We start from the raw sequence: 19,478 nt of genomic DNA on the forward strand, positions 1-19,478 counted from the left end.
TCTGGGATTAGAGATGGATGGAAAGTTTTGGCTGTGGTGTCAGCCACACACCGCTGAGTCTGAGCTGGCTGCTACAGAAGCATAGCTGGGTCTGATTACTCTGGGTTCTCAGAAGACCCTGAGAAGCGGCAGCAGGGGCTGCTGAGGACCATGGCTTCGCCCTTGGGACCACATGCGGCTGTGGGCTGTCACCTGCTCCTCCGGCTTACCTTGTGTTCTGGAGGGTGGACACATCACTGTTAAGGGGAGAGAGCCTGCTTTTCAAAATCCAGAGGGTCATCAGAAAGAAAGCTAGGTTGACCTTCAGGAAACCGCAGAAGGATTATTGATTAAATTCCAATCATTTTCTGTATCCTAGCCCATCCAACATCAATTCCACATAGTTTTCATATTTCCTAACAGTGTTAGAGTTTGTAGTTTTGGGGGCAGTCTTAGAAAACCAAACTGAAACCATGACAACCCAAGGACATTCCGGCTCATTCACCCCTTTATAATTCTGCCCTTGTAATGACCCTCAGGTCAGGAGCATGAAGGATGCTCTGAAGTCATCACTCACAGAGAAGATGGCACAGACTGGTCCAAGGAAGCCCCATATAAATCCACTTTCTGAGCGGAGCCAGCAGCTGAGCAAGACAGAGAATAAAAAATACATGGGTCCTTAGGGAAATAGAAGGACAATGTAATGACATCCATTCATCCTTCAACAAATACTGAGTATCTTGTCTGTGATAGGCTATGTGGTTGGGCTCTGAAGATACAGCAGTGAAGAAAGTAAACATTGGACTTCCAAACAACATGGCAGAGTGAGCTGTCCCCTTCGTCTCTCTCCCCTTTGAACTACAACTAAATTGGCATGCCCTGACCAACAGAGGAGGCCCACACAGCACAACAGGACTCCTGAAAGACACACGCAGCTTATACATCTGAGGGTGGATGGACTGGCCCCCTGGGAAGTGGTGGAGATAGGTGAGCACACCCTGCTCTCTACTGGTGGGCCTGTGCACACATATGAATGCTTTCCCACCTGGTACATGTTCCCAGAAAGTGGGAACATGCACCAGGGCGACTGTAAGAGGAGGCAGCAGTAACCCTTAGCCCGTGCTCATGGTCAATCTCCCAGCAGAGAGGGGGACCCCACCGCACCCCTCCAAGCACAGCAGGCCTGTGGACCATGGACTGTGGACCATAAACAGAGATGTCAGCAAATCTACATTCTGGGGCAAAATCTCCCCAGGAAAACTCACAAGAGCTCACAGTGCTGCTGAGCCCCAAAGAGGGCAGTTCCCAGGCTGTTGAGGGAATAGGCATGGTAGGTTTGAGCCCACTGGTGATCATTTTTGGGCAGGGAGGGCCCCTGCAGCGCCAGAGTGAACCTAGCCCAGCGAGGAAGCCCCGACTGACAAGGACAGTCCACATAAGTGCCTGAACACACCCCAGGCAAGCACCCATAATACCCTCACAGCTTCCAGCAGACAAGGTGGGGCCAGGAACACTGCTCCTGCTCCCCTCCCCCAGCAGTAACAGGGGGAATCTGTGCCCCAAGAAGATGACAAATGCCCAAACAAAAGATTAGTTCATCAAACACCATGAGAAACTGCAGTGACAATTCAGAGCAGAAGGAAAATGACAATTCTCTAGAAACTGACACTGAAGGCACAGAAATATACAACCTAAATGACAGAGAATTCAAAAATAGCCATCATAAGGAAACTCAATGACTTACAAGAAAACACAAAGAGACAATTCAAGGAGCTCAGCAATAAAATGAACCTCTGCAACAAAAGAGTCAATAAAACTATAAAACTATATAAACTATATAAGACTATAAAACTAAAATCAAGCAGAAATTCTGGATATGAAAAACATAATTGATGTAATAACAAATAATCAAGAATCATTAATAAATACAACTGATCTTATGGAAGAAGAATTAGTCTCCTTGAAGATAAAAATGTGGCAATTCTACAGGTGGGGGGGAGACAGAACTAAGATTGGTAAAAAAAAAAAAAGGAATTCTTTGAGAAATATCCAACTCAATTATAGAAAGTGACATGAGGATTATAGGTATTCCAGAGGGAGAAGCAGGGGAGAAAGGAGCAGAGAGCTTGTTCAAAGAAATAATTGCTGAGAACTTACCAAGGGTGGGGTGGTTTCAGATTTACCTATAAATGAAGCTAATCAAACGCCCAACTTCATCAGCACTAAAATACCTTCTTGAAGGCACATAATTGTAAAAATGGCAAAAGTTTGTGATAAAGAAAAAATGTTAGGAGCAGCAAGACAGAAGGAAATAACCTGCAAAGAAAACCCTATCAGGCTTTCAGTGGATTTCTCAGCAGAAACCCCTACAGGCTAGGAGAGAATGGAAGGATATATTCAAAATACTGAAAGACAAACACTTTCAGCCAAGAATACTCTATCCAGCAAAACTTTCCTTCAGATACGATGGAGAAATGAAAGCTTTCCCAGGTAAGCAAAAGCTGAGGGAGTTCATTGCCACTAGACCTCCCCTACAAGAAATAAAGAAGCCCTCACACCAGCAACAAAAAGTCAAAGGTCTACAAAGCTCTGAGCAAGGAGACAAATAAACTGACATGATCAGAAATCTGCAGCTCTCTAGCAGAGCAGGGATTCAAAGGCTCAATTACAACTTATAAGATGAAGGGAAAGAAAGCATCAAACACAATGATAAGCACTTCAACTCAGCCACAAACGTACAAAATTCAAAACATAAAATTTGTAATGGCAGTTACTCAGAAGAGGAGATGAAAAAGGAAGGAACCTGCCTAGATTAATGGAGCTAAGAGGTTATAAGAAACTGGACTATCTCATCTCCAATATCTTTCCTACAATCCTCATGGTAATCACTAAACAAAAAATCAGAGCAGAGCCACAATTCACAAAGAGAGAGAAAACTGAGAAATCCGTCTCAGAAAACCAACAAAATGAAATGACAATCAGAAATACAAAGGAAGAGAAGAGTGGAAACATAGAACAACCAAAAAAAAAAAAAGGTAAAATGGCAGCATTAAGCCCTCATATAACAAAAATCTCTTTAAATGTAAACGGTGTGAATTCTCCAACCAAAAGACGCAGAGTAGATGGATGGATTAAAAGACAAGACCCAACAATATGCTGCCTCCAGGAAGCACATCTCAGCTCCAAACACAAACACAGGCTTAGAGGGAAGGGATGGAAGAAAATACTCCAAGCTAACGGCCAACAAAAGAAAGCAGGTGTTCCCGTACTTTTTTCAAACGAAACAGACTTCAAGTTAAAAAGACAATGAGAGACAATGGGGCAGTATGTAATGACAAAAGGTCCATTCCACCAAGAGGACATAATACTTATTAATATATTTGCACCTAAGACAAGAGTACCAAAGTACATAAAGCAATTATTAACAGACCTAAAGGAAGAAATTAACAGCAACACAATAATAGTAGGGGACATCAACACCACATACATCAATGGACAGATCATCCAGACAGAATGTAACGAAGGAAACAGTAGATTTAAATGAAACAATTGATAAGATAGACTTAATAGATATATATAGAACATTCCACCTGAAAACAGCAGAATATACATTCTTCTCAAGTGCAAATGGATCATTCTCAAAGATAGACCATATGTTGGGAACCAAGGCAAGCCTCAATAAATTTAAGAAGATTGAAATCATCCCAACCATCTTTTCTGACCACAATGCTATGAAGCTAGAAATCAACCATAAGTACAAAATTGGGAAAGTCAGAAATATGTGGAGACTAAACAACATGCTATTGAACAACCATTGGATCATTCAAGAAATCAAAGAAGAAATTAAAAAATACATGGAGACAAATGAAAATGAAAATATAATATACCAACTCTTATGGGATGTAGCAAAAGCAGTCATAAAAGGGAAATTCTCAGCAATACAGGCCCACCTCAACAAGCAAGAAAAATCTCAAATAAGTAATCTTAAAACGTACCTAACAGAGCTAGAAAAAGAAGGACAGACAAAGCCCAAAGTCAGAAGAAAGAGGGAAATAATAAAAAACAGAGCAGAAATAAATGAAATAGAGACTTAAAAAAAAATAGTAGAAAGGATTAATGAAACTAAGAGCTAGTTCTTTGAAAAGAGAAACAAAATTGACAAATCCTTAGCCAAACTCAACAAGAAAAAGAGAGAGAAGTCTCAAATAAGTAAAATTAGAAATGAAACAGGAGAAATTACAACAAATACTGCAGAAATACAGAGGATTATGAGAATACTATGAAAAACTATATGCCCACAAATTCAATAACCTAGAAGAAATGGATGAATTCCTAGACTCATACAACCTCCCAAAACTGAATCAAGAAGAAATAGAGAATCTGAATAGACCAATCACAAGTACAGAGATGGAAACAAGAATCAAAAACCTCCCAAAAAACAAAAGTCCAGGACCAGATGGCTTCTCTGGAGGATTTTACCAAACATTAAAAGATTTAGTACCTACCCTTCTCAAACTATTGTTAGGTGCAAATATATTAATAAGTATTATGTCCTCTTGGTGGAATAAACCTTTTATCATTCTATACTGCCCCTCTTTGTCTCTCATTGTCTTTTGTAACTCGAAAAGTTGAGGAAGATGGAACACTTCCTAACACATTCTATGAGGCCAACATTACCCTGATACCAAAACCAGACAAAGACAACACGAAGATGGAAAACTACAGGCCAATATCACTGATGAACTTAGATGCGAAAATCCTCAACAAAATATTGGCAAACTGAATACAGCAATACATTAAAAGAATCGTACACTACCATTGAGGGGGATTCATTACAGGGACTCGGGGACGGTTGAACATCTGCAAACCAATCAATGTGCTATAACACATTAACAAAATGAGGAATAGAAATCACATGATCATCTCAATAGATGTAGAGAAAGCATTTGACAAGATCCAACATGCATTTATAATTTTAAAAACTCTCAATAAATTGGGTCTAGAAGGAAAGCATCTCGACATAATAAAGGTCATATACAACAAACCCACAGCTAACATCCTACTTAATGGGGAAAAACTGAAAGCCATCCCTCTGAGAACAGGAACAAGACAAGGGTGCCCACTCTCACCACTCCTATTCAACATAGTACTGGAGGTATTGGCCAGACCAATTAGGCAAGAAAAAGAAATAAAAAGAATCCAAATTTGAAAGGAAGAAGTGAAACTTTCACTATTTGCAGATGATATGATTCTATATATAGAAAACCCTAAAGAATCCAACAGAAAAGTATTAGAAATAATCAACAACCACAGCAAAATTGCAGGGTACAAAATCAATTTTTGAAAATAAGTTGCATTCCCATACACTGACAATGAACAAGCAGAAAAAGAAATCAAGAATACAATCCCATTTACAATTGCAACAAAGAGGGTTAAATACCTAGCAATAAACTTAACCAAAGAGGTGAAAGACCTGTACGCTGAAAACTATAAGACGTTATTGAAAGAAATTGAAGAAGACATAAAGAAATGTAAAAATATTCCATGTTCATGAGCCTGAAGAATAGACATAGTCAAAATGTCCATACTACCTAAAGCAATCTACAGATTCAATGTAATCCCTATCAAAGCTCCAACAACATTTTTCACACAAATAAAGAAAGAATTCTAAAATTTATATGGAACAACAAAAGACCCTGAATAGCTAAAGCAATCTTGAGAAAAAAGAGCGAAGCTGGAAGCACCACAATCCCTGGCTTCAAAACATACTCCAAAGCTACAGTAATCAAAACAGTATGGTTCCAGCACAAAACCATGACAAACAGACAAACAGATCAATGGATCAGAATTGAAAGCCCAGAAATAAAACCACACATCTGTGACAGTTAATCTTTGACAAAGGAGCCAAGAACATACAATGGAGAAAGGAAAGTCTCTTCAATAAATGGTGTTGGTAAAACTAGACAGCCACATGCAAAAGAATGAGAGTAGATCATTATCTTGCACCATACAAAAAATCAACACTAAATGGATTAAAGTTTTAAATGTAAGAAGTGAAACTATAAAAACCCTAGAAGAAAATATAGGCAGTACACTCTTTGACATTGGTTTTAGCCACATCTTTTCAAATACCATGTCTAGTCGGATAAGGGAAACAAAAGAAAAAGTTACCAAATGGGACTACACCAGACTAAAAAGCTTCTGCGAAGCAAAGGAACCATCAACAAAATGGAAAGACAACACACTAACTGGGAGAGAATATTTGCAAGTCATTTATCAGACAAGGGGTTGATATCCAAAGTATATAAAGAACTCACACAACTCAACAACAAAAAAACAACCCAATCAAAACATGGGCAGAGGATATGAACAGACATTTTTCAAAGGAAGATATACAGATGGCCAATAAACACATGAAAAGATGTTCAACATCACTAATCATCAGGGAAATGCAAATCAAACTACAATGCTATATCACAATGGCTATAATTACCAGTCATAATGGCTATAATTATCAAGACAAAACAACAACAAATGTTGGAGAGGATGTGGAGAAAAGAGAACGCTCATATACATAGAAATGCCATATGACCCACCTATCCAACCACTGAGATCTACCCAAACAATTTGAAATCAACAATCCAAAGTAACATATGCACCTCTATCTTCACTGCAGCACTATTCACAATAGCCAAGACATGGAAGCAACCCAAGCGCCCACTGACCAATGATTGGATAGAGAAGATGTGGTATATATATATACAATGGAATACTACTCAGCCATAAAAAAGACAAAGTTATCCCATTTGCAACAACATGGAAGGACCTGGAGGGAATTATGCTAAGCGAAATAAGCCTGACAGAGAAAGACAAACACAGGTGATTTCACTCATATGTGGAATATAAACAAACACATGGACAAAGACGACAGTTCAGTGGTTACCAGGGGAGAGGGGGAAGGGGGTGAAGGGGAGCACTCATGTGGTGACAGACAAGAAATAATGAATAACTGAAATTTCACAATGATGTAAACTATTATGAACTCAATTAAAAACAAAGAAAGGATCTTGTCAAGATGGTGGTGTAGGCAGATTCTTCCCACAAACACAACCAGGTTACAACTATTCTTGGAAAAATTACCCTGGAGAGAAACTCAAAACTGGATAAAAAGAACTCCTACAACAAGGGACAGTCCTAACTGAGGCGGAAGAGGCAATAATGCCTTCTGGAGAGAAAAAAACTACCTTTGCAAGCAGCAGAACTTCACAGCCAGCCAGGCAAGAGCCACCCTAAGGTACACAGCCCTCCCTGGCAGAGTAGGAGGGTATCGTGGGAGTTCGTTACCACTGTAAGCATCCTTTAGACTCAGCACAACTGAGACAAGGGTCCTACTATCTGGCATTGCTGGTTATTAATTGCAGCAGCAAATACCCACAGAAAAGCTATCGGATGAAAGCCAAAAATACCTGGCTCTTAAAGGGCCCATGCACAAACTCACCCATCTCAGCAACCTAAAATCACCAAAAAGACAGCTGCACCATCCTTTGGTGAAGAGAGACTCACCTGATAGGCTCTGGGTGAATCTCAGTGAGAGGTGAGACCTCTCCAGAGACTAAGACTTCGGTGGCAGCCATTGTTGTGACCTTGTACAGGCATGCTGACACAGATGGTGGCAGATGTCATTGATGTTCTTCCCATGGCCTGATAGCCCAGAGGTCTGTCATACCCACTAGAGCACAGATTTAATCCAGTTCAGCCAGGGCAGGAAGCCCATCCTAGAGATCGGCCTCACCCAACAGCAAGCCCTCAGACTACTTGTCGACCTGCATAGACTGGGTGCCTTGATCCTCTAAGGCAGGCGAGTGTGTCTGCCTCTGTGGCTGTGGGACAGGGCCTGTGTGAGGACAAGGTGAACGGTGGGGGGCGTTGGTGGAGAGGTGGGGGCCACTGCAGTGGGGCAATTGGGTATGCTCCAGGTGATCAGGAAGTGTGCATGGACCAGGGCTGTGTTGACAATGTGTGTAGAGCTGTGAGATGATGCTTCTCAGTCACCCACAATTAGCCACAAAGAGGATTGGATCCACCTTCCAAAGCCTGAAACAATTGGATGCTCCCTGCTACACCAGCCACACTCAGCTGCAATCCTAAGAGAGCTGACAATAGCCTTGGAGGTCTGAGACCTACAGCAACTGTAAGCCCCTGAGCCTAGCAATCAGTTACATGAGTACCTACCCAATTAACAGGAAAACTGCAAAAGGAGTGTGCTAATAGACCTTGTAGGCAATGGTGCTGGGGGTCCCCAAACCCAATTTAAAAACAGCTGGCTAGGGAAGGAAAGACTAGACTCCCAGAGTACCTACAGTATGAGCAACACTGCCACAGCAGAAGCACACAAGTAGGCAAAACAGGGGTCACTCCTAGATCATTTGGACTGGTGATAGAGAGGGAAGCACACTGCTGGGCCTCATAAGGCATCTCTTACATAAGGCCACTTCTCTGATTCACCTAATGCATAGATAGAAGCACAGAGAAAGAGGCATAATGAGGAGACAAAGGAATACATTCCAAGCAAGGGAACAGGACAAAAACCCCAGAAAAAGAACTAAATGAAATGGAAATTAGCAATTTACCTCACAAAAGAGTTCAAACAAAAACTCCTAAGGATACTCACTGATATTGGGAGAAGACTGGATGGACACAATGAGAAAGTGAACGAAGAATTGGAAAATGTAAAAAAAGAACCAATCAGAAATGAAGAATACAATACTGGATATGACAAATTCACCAGAGGGACTCAATAGCAGAGTAGATGATACAGAAGAACAGATCAGCAAGATGGAAGAAAGACTAGAGGAAATCACCCAAGCTGAACAGATAAAAGAAAAAAGAATTAGACAGAATGAGAACAGTCTAAGGGACCTCTGGGACAATATCAAGTGCACTCGCATTCGTATTATTGGTGTCCCAGAAGGAGAAGAGAAAGACAAAGAAGCAGAGAATCTATTTGAAAAAATAATAGCTGAAAACTTTCCTAACCTAAGGAAATAAACAGACATCCAAGCACAGGAAGCACAGAGATCACCAAACAGGATGAACACCAAGAGGCCTACACCGACATATTAAAATTAAAATGTTCAAAATTAAAGATAAAGAAGAGAGAATCCTAAAAGTGGCAAGAGAAAGGCAACAAGTGACATACAAAGGAAACCCCATAAGGCTATCAGTGCACTTCTCAGCCAGAAGACTAGAAGTCATAGGCTAGAAAACAGTGGCAAGACTTATTTAAAGTGGTCAAAGAAAAAAAACTACAGCCAAGAATACTCTATCCAGCAAGGCTATCATTCAGAATGGAAGGAGAGATAAAGAGCTTCCCAGACAAGGAAAATTAAAGGAGTTTTATCACCAAGAAACCAGTTCTACAAGAAATGCTGTAAGGACTTATTTAAGTGGGAAAGAGAAGACCACAAATAGGGATAAGAAAATTATCAGGGGGCTGGCCCCATGGCTGAGTGATTAAGTTCACACACTCCACCTTTGGTGGCCCAGGGTTTCACCAGTTTGGATCCTGGGCGCCGACATGGCACCGCTCATCAGGTCGCGTCGGGGTGGCATCCCATGTGCCACAACTAAGAGGGCCCACAGACTGAAATATACAACTATGTACTGAGGGGATTGGGGGAGAGGAAGAAAGGGGGGAAAAAAAGAAAAAGATTGGCAACAGTTATTAGCTCAGTACCAATCTTTACAGAGAACAAAAAAGAAAATTATATAAAAAAAAACCCGGCAATTAAATCACTGGTAAAGGCAAAAATACAGCATTGAGATGATGTGCTGGTGAAAAGACAAAAGTACTCAGTCCTTACAATGATAAGAGGGTAATGGATAGACACACACAAAACAAGAGATTAGATATGATTTCAAAAACATAAAATGTGTGAAGAGGGGATTAAAAGAGTAAAGCTTTTAGAAAGAGGTCAAGCTAAAGAGAATATCAACTCAATATAGATTGCTATATATGTAGACTATTATACAGAAACCTCATGGTAATCACAAAACAGAAACCTATAATAAGTAAACAAATAAGTAAGATGGAATAAATCAAGCATATTACTAAAGAAAGCCATCAAACCACAAAGGAAGAGAGCAAGAGAAGAAGAAAGAAGACGAGAAGAACTACTAAAACAACTAGGAAAAAGAGGTAACAAAATGGCAATAAATACAGTTTCATCAATAGCTGCTCTAATGTCAAATGACTAAATGCTCCAATCAAAAGACAGAGGGTGGCCAATTGGATAAAAAAAAAAAAAAAGATCCACGTATATGCTGCATACAAGAGACACACTTCAGATCTAAAGACACTCACTAACTGAAAGTGAAAGAATGGAAAAAGATACTCCATGCAAATGGCAAAGAAAAGAAAGTTAGGGCAGCAATACTTAGATTAGATTAAATAGACGTTAAAACAAAAATTGTAACAAGAGACAAAGAAGGGCACTACATAATTACAAAGGGAACAGTCTAACAAGAGGATACAGCACTTGTGAATATCTATGCACCCAACATAGGAGCACCTAAATATATGAAGCTACTATTAACGTACATAAAAGGAGAAATAGACAGTAAGACAATAATAGTAGGGGATTTCAACACTCCACTTACACCAATGGATAGATCATCCAAACAGAAGATCAATAAGGAAAGATTGGCCTTAAATGACACGTTAGACCAGATGGACTTAGTAGATATAGAACATTCCATCCAAAACCCACAGAATACACATTCTTTTCAAATGCACATGGAACATTCTCCAGGACTGATCACATATTAGGCCACAAAACAAATCTCAATAAATTTAAGATGATTGAAATAATACCAAGCATCTTTTCTGACCACCAAGATATGAAACTAGAAATCAACTACAGGAAGAAGAATGAGAAGCAAAAAAAATGTGTAGATTAAACAGAATGCTACTGAACAACGATTGGGCCAATGAAGAAATCAAGGCAAAATCAAAAAACTCCTGGAGACAAATGAAAATGAAAATACAACATGCCAAAATCTATGGTATACAGCAAAAGCAGTTCTAAGAGGGAAGTTTATAGCGATTCAGGCCTACCCCAACAAACAAGAAAAACCCAAATAAACAACCTAACAGTGCACCTAAAGGAACTTGAAAAAGAAGAAAAAACAAAGCCCAAAATCAGCAGAAAGAAGGATATAATAAAAATCAGAGCAGAAATAAACAAAATAGAGACAAAAAAACAATAGAAAAAATTAATGAAACCAAGAGCTGGTTCTTTGAAAAGATAAACAAAATTGAAAACCCTTAGCTAGACTCACCAAGAAAAAAAGAGAGAAGGCTCAAATAAATAAAATCATAAATGAAAGAGGAGAAATTACAACAAATACCTCAGAAACACAAAAGATTATAAGCGGATACTATGAAAAGCTATATGTCAACAAATTGGATAATCTAGAAGAAATGGATAAATTCTTAGAACCATCCAACCTTCCAAAACCGGATCAAGAAGAAGTAGAGAATTTGAATACACCAATCACCAGCAAGGAGATCAAAACAGCAATCAATAACCTCTCAAAAAATAAAAGTCCAGGACCAGATGGCTTCCCTGGTGAATTCTACCAAACATTCAAAGATAACTTAATACCTGTCCTTCTCAAACTGTTCCAAAAAATTGAAGGAAGGCATAACTCATTCTACAAAACCAACATTATCCTGACACTGAAACCAGACAAGGACAACACAAAAAAAGAAAATTACAGGCCAATATCACTGATGATAATCGATGCAAATATCCTCAACAAAATTCTAGCAAATCGAATACAACAATACATTAAAAAGATCACACATCATGATCGAGTGGGTTTTATTCCAGGGATGCAGGGATGGTTCAATATCTGCACATCAATCAAAGTGATACACCACGTTAACAAAATGAAGAATAAAAAATCACATGATTATCTCAATAGATACAGATAAAGCGTTTGACAAGATACAGCATCCATTTATCATAAAAACTCTAAATAAAATGGTATAGAAGGAAAATACCTCAACATAATAAAGGCCATATATGACAAACCCACAGCACATATCATTCTCAACAGAGAAAAACTGAAAGCTATCCCTCCAAGAACAGGAACCAGACAAGGATGCCCACTGTCACCACTCTTATTTAACATAGTATTGGAAGTCCTAGCCAGAACAATCAGGCAACAAAAATAAATAAAAAGGATCCAAGTTGGAAAAGAAGTGAAACTGTCACTATATGCAGATAACATGATTTTATTGAGAGAAAACCCTAAAGAATCCACGAAAAACTTTTAGAAATAATAAACGAATAGAGTCAAGTCACAGGATACAAAATCTGCAGACAAAAATCAGTTGTGCTTCTATTCATTAGCAATGAAGTAGCAGAAACAGAGATTAAGAATACAATCCCAATTACAATTGCAACTAAAAGAATAAAATACCTAGGAATAAACTTAACCAAAGAGGAGAAAGATGTATACACTGAAAACTATAAAACATTGTTGAAAGAAATTGAAGAAGACACAAAGTAATGGAAAGATATTCCATGCTCTTGGATTGGAAGAATTAACATAGTTAAAATGTCCATACTTCCTAAAGTAATCTATAGATTCAATGCAATCCCTATCAAAATTCCAACAACGTTTTTCACAGAAATAGAACAAAGAATCCTAAAATGTATATGGAACAACAAAAGACCCTAAAATACCAGAGGAATTCTGAGGAAAAAGAACAGAGCTGGAGGTATCACACTCCTTGATTTCAAAATATACAACAAAGCTATAGTAACCAAAACAGCATGGTACTGGCACAAAAATAGACACACAGATCAATGGAACAGAATCGAGAGCCCAGAAATAAACCCACACATTTATGGACAGATAATATTCAACAAGGGAGCCAAGCGCATACAATGAATGGAGAAAGGAAAGTCTCTTCAATAAATGGTGTTGGGAAAACTGGACAGCCACATGCAAAAGAATGAAAGTAGATCATCATCTTACACTGTGTACAAAAATCAACTCAAAATGGATTAAAGACTTGAATGTAATACCCAAAACCATGAAACTTCTAGAAGGAGACATAGGCAGTACACTCTTTGACATCGGTCTTAGCAGCATATTTTCAAGTTCCATGTCTGACCGGGCAAGGGAAACAAAAGAAAAAGTGAACAAATGGGACTACATCAAACTAAAAAGCTTCTGCACAGCAAAGGAAACCATCAACAAAATGAAAAGACAAAGTAACAATTGGGAGAAGATATTTGCAAACCATATATCTGATAAAGGGTTAATATCCAAAATATATAAAGAACTCATACATCTCAACAACAAAAACACCAGACAACCCAATTGAAAAACAGGCAAAACATCTGAACAGAGATTTCTCCAAAGAAGATATACAGATGGCCAACAGGCACATGAAAAGATGCTCAACATCATTAGCTATCAGGGAAATGCAAATCAAAACAACAATGAGGTATCACCTCACTCCAGTCAGAATGGCTATAATTAACAAGACAGGAAACAACAAATGTTGGAGAGGCTGTGGAGAGAAGGGAACCCTCGTACACTGCTGGTGGGAGTGCAAACTGGTGCAGCCACTATAGAAAGCAGTATGGAGTTTGCTCAGAAAATTAACAATAGATCTACCAGATGATCCAGCTATCCCACTGCTGGGTATTTATCCAAAGAACTTGAAAACACAAATGCATAAAGATACATGCACCCCTATGTTCATTGCAGCATTATACACAATAGCCAAGACTTGGAAGCAACCTAGGTGCCCATAAAGGGACGAATGGATAAAGAAGATATGGTATTTATACACAATGGAACACTACTCAGCCATAAAAAATGATGAAATGCAGTCATTTGTGACAACTATTAATGAACTTGAGGGTATTATGCTAAGTGAAATATCAGAGGGAGAAAGTCAAATACTATATGGTCTCACTCATAAGTAGAAGATAAAAACAATGTCAAACAAACACATAGCAACAGATGTTGGATTGATAGTTACAAGAGGGGAAGGGAGGAGGGTGAAAGGGGTAATTAGGCACATGTGTGTGGTGATGGATTGTAATTAGTCTTTGGGTGGTGAACATGGTGTAATCTACACAGAATTCAAATATATTATGATGTACATCTGAAAGTCATATAATGTTATAATCCAACGTTACTGCAATAAAACCAAAAATTAAAATTTTAAAAAACATAATGAATTAAAAAAAAGTAAACATCTTTTTAAGCCCCAGAAATATCACATCAGTAAGAGGCACACAGTTAGACACACTGTGACAATAAACAAAAATGTGGGGCAATGACAATGTATCATAGTTGTCCCACTTCATTCTGGGCCTGAGAGATTAGGATGGTTAGTGAAGATTCCCACCGGAATTTACAGGTTAGTTGAGATATGAGCAATGAGTGGATGTCACTGAGAGAAACAGTGTTGAGGCAGGGCCCTAAAAATTCTTGGGTTCGTGGGACTCAGTTTCAAGAGTCTCGTGAACCTAATGTGGTTTGAGAGGGTTTTCCTGAACTATTCAATTTATTTATCCTTCACCTGCTGCAAAAGCCATCCACTGAGTCTAAAATCATTTTTCTGGCTTTATTGAGACATATTTCGCACCTGTAACATTCACGGATTTACACTGTGCATTTCAGTGATCGTGAGTATATTCAGAGTTGTGCAACCATCACCACAATGTAACTGTAGGAAATTTTCAACAAACACATGGAGAAAGAGAACAGATTAGTGGTTACCAGAGGATAAGAGGATGGGTGAGGACAAAAAGGGTAAAGGGACACATATGTATGGTGACAGATAAAAACTACACTATGAGTGGTGAGAAACTGAAACTGAAATATAATAATGTACAAAGAAAATTACACAGTTATAAGCCAATATGATCGAAATAAAACAATTTTTTAAAAATTACAAATTCCACCCTAGCACGTGCTACCTGTTTATAAAACTAAAGGATTGAAAACAAACTAAATGTCCATCAATACAAGGCTAGCTATTGAAATTATGAAAAATTTATATAATAAAATCTTATCATCTGTAAAAGGAAATGAAGAATCTCTATATGTATAGCTGAAGAATGTTCAAGATACGATGTTAAATGAAAAAATTTAAAGTGCAGAACAAAGTATATGGTATGCAACCATTGGTAGTAGAAATATATTTAAAAGAAAAATATGTGATTTTTATATTAACAAAATGCTTTTGAGAGAATAAAAAAAGAAACTTCCTTCACATTAGTGGTCACACCTCATCCTGACTGGCAGGTGCCCCACCCCCACCCTAGCCTCAGGGCACCGTTAATCTACTTTCTATCTCTATGGTTGCCAATTCTGGACATTTCACGTGAGTGGAATCATAAGATATGTGATTTTTTAAAATTGGATTTTTTTTCATTTAGCATAGTTTTCAAGGCTCATTCATGTTGCAGCATATTTTCATGGGTGAATAATATTTTTTATTCTTTATTAATGGCTAAATAATATTCCACTGTCTGGCTATGCCACACTTTGTTTATCCATTCATCATTGAGGAAGGACATTTCAGGACAATGGAGAGTGAGGCGGGACATTTCAGGACAATGGAGAGTGAGGTGGGACGTTTCAGGACAACGGAGAGTGAGGTGAGACATTCCAGGACAATGGAGAGAGAGGAAGGACATTTCAGGACAATGGAGAGTGAGGAAGGACATTTCAGGACAATGGAGAGTGAGGAGGGACATTTCAGGACAATGGAGAGTGAGGTGGGACATTTCAGGACAATGGAGAGTGAGGTGGGACATTTCAGGACAATGGAGAGTGAGGCGGGACGTTTCAGGACAATGGAGAGTGAGGTGGGACGTTTCAGGACAACGGAGAGTGAGGTGAGACATTCCAGGACAATGGAGAGAGAGGAAGGACATTTCAGGACAATGGAGAGTGAGGAAGGACATTTCAGGACAATGGAGAGTGAGGAGGGACATTTCAGGACAATGGAGAGTGAGGTGGGACATTTCAGGACAATGGAGAGTGAGGCGGGACATTTCAGGACAATGGAGAGTGAGGCGGGACGTTTCAGGACAATGGAGAGTGAGGTGGGACGTTTCAGGACAACGGAGAGTGAGGTGAGACATTCCAGGACAATGAGAGGAAGGACGTTAGGACAATGGAGAGTGAGGAAGGACATTTCAGGACAATGGAGAGTGAGGAGGGACATTTCAGGACAATGGAGAGTGAGGTGGGACGTTCAGGACAATGGAGAGTGAGGCGGGACATTTCAGGACAATGGAGAGTGAGGCGGAATGTTTCAGGACAATGGAGAGTGAATTAGTTCAAGAGAGTCACTAACGAACAAAAACAAACTAGAAACAACCACCACCTTTGAGGAATCTGATAACAGGAGTGTTACAATATATGATCTAAAACACTTAGTTTTTAAAAAATGTATGATATATAAGGAAACAAAATAGTATGCATCGTATACATGAAAAAAATAGCCAAAAGAATATGCCCCTGAAGAGGCACAGATTTTGGTCTTAGTATCAAAGTCTTTAAATGCATTATTATAAATATATTAAAAGAACTAAAATAAATGATGTCTGGAAAATTAAAGGGAAGTGTGACTACTGTCTCACCAAATAAAGGATACAAATAAAGAAATAAAAATTATGAATGAAACAAAATGGAAATTCTAGAGTGGAAAAGTACAATAACTGAAATGAAAAAATACTCAGAGTGGCTCAACAGAATCGAGCGGGCAAAACAAAGACTTCATGGGGCCAGCCCCAGTGGCATAGTGGTTAACTTCAGCACACTCCACTTCAGCGTCCCGGGTTTGATCCCCAGGTGTGGACCTACACCACCCGTGGCCATGCTAGGGTGGCAACTCACATCCAAAATAGAGGAAGATTTGCACAGATGTTAGCTCATGGCAAATCTGCCTCAGCAAAAAAAAAAAAGAAGACTTGCCATATGGCCCAGCAATTCTACTCATAGATATACACCCAAGACAAATGAAAATATGCGTCCACACAAAAACTTGTACGTGAATGTTTACAGCAGCATCATTCATAACAGCAAAAAAATGGAAATAAGTTAAAAACTCATAAATTGGTGGGCAGATAAACAAAATGCAGAATATGAATATAATGGAATAATATTTCCAAAACAACAAGAATGAAGTCATGATACTCACTACAACATGGATGAACCTTGAACGCACCATGCTAAGTGAAAGAATCCAGTCACAGAAGATCACATGCATGACTTCAGTTATGTGAAATATCCACAATGGGCAGATCCACAGAGACACAAAGTGGATGAGTGACTGTCGGAGGATGGGGTGGAGGAGTGGGTAGCGGGAATGGGGAGTGAATGGTACTGTACACGAGCTTTCCTTTGGGGAGTTGAAAGTGTTCTAAAATCGGATTGTGGCAAAGGCTGCACAACTCAATGGTTAGTCTAAAAGCCACTGATCTGGACACTTTAAAGGGGTAAATTTTAGGGATGTGAAATATATTTTAATAAAAATGTAAAAACAATAAACCTAGTATGAAAAGCTGAAAATAAAAGACTGCAAGCTCTGGAGCGTGGCTGTCTGGATTGGAATCCCAGCTCTGCTACGTGCCAGCAGTGCACCTATGGGCATTCACCTAAACTATGTGTGCCTCAGTTTACTCATCTGCAAAATGGGGCAAGTGACAGTGCACATCTACCTCATACTATTGGTGTGAGGACTGATTAAGATAACACAGACAAAAATGGTTAGAAAAGTGCCTGGCCAAAAATAAGCACCTTGTAAATCTTAACTATGATACAATCTATTATTTTGATTATTTAAATAAGGTCTACTTTTCCAAATGAAAAATTGGAATATCCTTTGGATTTCAATAAGGAAGCAGATTAGATTTTTTTAATTTTGATTTCATCTTTGTAATTTCAAGGACAGAGATTGAAAGACATTCTCCTTAACTGTTACTATCTTCCTCCAGAAAACATCCTAGGGATTATTACTTAGTGTCTCTCTCCATATTATGGTCTTGGATAATCAAAATACTATGCTGGTTCTATGGTGGCCGTGGTTGTGCTGGAGAAGATGAGGACAAATGGGAAAGTGCATTTACCGGGTTGATGTTCCATAGAGACGAGGCCTGGATGCTGCAGAAATGACCACGATCACGGCCAGGACCCCGTAGCCCACAGGGAACATGAGCTTCTTCATGAACCTGCTCACACTGGAGTAGTTGACCACCGTCAGGTTGCGCGCAGTGAGGAAGAGGTGCAGGCCCTCCAGCAGCATCCAGGTGAAGGAGGCCAGGTAGAGATAGTGTAAGGCGCCCGCGATGATGGCGCACAGCACCTGGAGGAGGAGTGACGCAGCACCAGGAGGGAGGGTGGGGGTGGAGTGTGGCCCCAGGACCTCTCCCGTGCCTTGCCATTGGGGAGAAGTCTGATGCGTATGAAGGAGCGGTAGGGGTTTGTTGTCTAGTTGCATCAGTCAATGTGACATTGGTCACTCACCCCCTGACCTTCCCTGGGACCCAAGATCATTACATTAACGTATCCAGAGCAGCATGGCGTCATGGACTCAGCACCCCCTTGGGGCAGGCTGGAGGGTCCACTGGGACAGGGTCAGTACAGTGATCTCCGTTCGGTCAATGGCGGTGGAGGAAGGGAGGTAGGGGCCAGGAAGAGGCAGAGTGAGAGCTGCAGGTGGAGCGAGGTGCTGGTGTTCTGGATGGCTCTGCACAGCAGGAAGGTGAGGGCCGCCAGGAGGAGGCACAGCAGAGAGAGGCTCAGCCCCACGTGGGTGATCACATCCAGCATGGGATCCTCCTCCTGGGACCCAGCAAAGAGGAGACCATAGTCACTCCTTCCTGCTCTGGGGTAATGGCCCTTCCACCATTTTTTTTTTTTATTTTTAGGCATAGAAAAATTAGGAATGGAGGAGCCAGGTAAACTTTTGATGTTTGACTTCAGTTGCCTACAGGTTCAGAACGTTAGGACACTATGTGATTGTGAACTGACTGATTCAGAGCCTGGACGAAGCCCTGCCTCTCACAGGGGCTTATTTTCCTTAGAGGTCACCTGAGTGAGTCTCTGGTTTTGGTGACCTAGAGGAAGTAACCAGCTCACCTGCACAGGGGAGGAGGCCAACACGGCCCCTGACCCACCTGTTCTCAACGGCTCCCCTGGTGCCCTCTGCCCTCTTCCAAGTCATCCTTTCTGCAGCCCCTGAGCACTGCTGCACCAGAGACCCCTGAGGTGAGCAGAGGTCTAATTTGGGCGGCCATCCCTGCCCCCGGGTGGACACACCCCTGCTTCCAGGGTACTAGTCAAAAGCCAATCCAAGTGCGGCTGTGAAGGCATATGGCAGATGGAGGTCCCACATCAGGTCCTACATCAACTGACTTGAAGAGAAGGAGTTTATCCTGGGTGGGCCTGGT

The 19,478-nt window shown here is 40.1% G+C and overlaps 1 protein-coding gene across 1 annotated transcript; it reads right to left on the reverse strand.

Moving 5' to 3' along the window:
* Positions 1-205: 205 nt before the first annotated feature.
* Positions 206-19,099, reverse strand: LOC139084243 (adhesion G protein-coupled receptor E3-like). Its single transcript, XM_070626612.1, is given in 5 exon segments — positions 206-301; positions 557-623; positions 18,156-18,391; positions 18,671-18,712; positions 18,715-19,099. Coding segments are annotated over 5 exon segments (687 nt in total). The 5' UTR covers positions 18,961-19,099.
* Positions 19,100-19,478: the final 379 nt, after the last annotated feature.

Source organism: Equus przewalskii, chromosome 6 (assembly GCF_037783145.1).
Source record: "Equus przewalskii isolate Varuska chromosome 6, EquPr2, whole genome shotgun sequence".
NCBI lineage: Eukaryota > Metazoa > Chordata > Mammalia > Perissodactyla > Equidae > Equus > Equus przewalskii.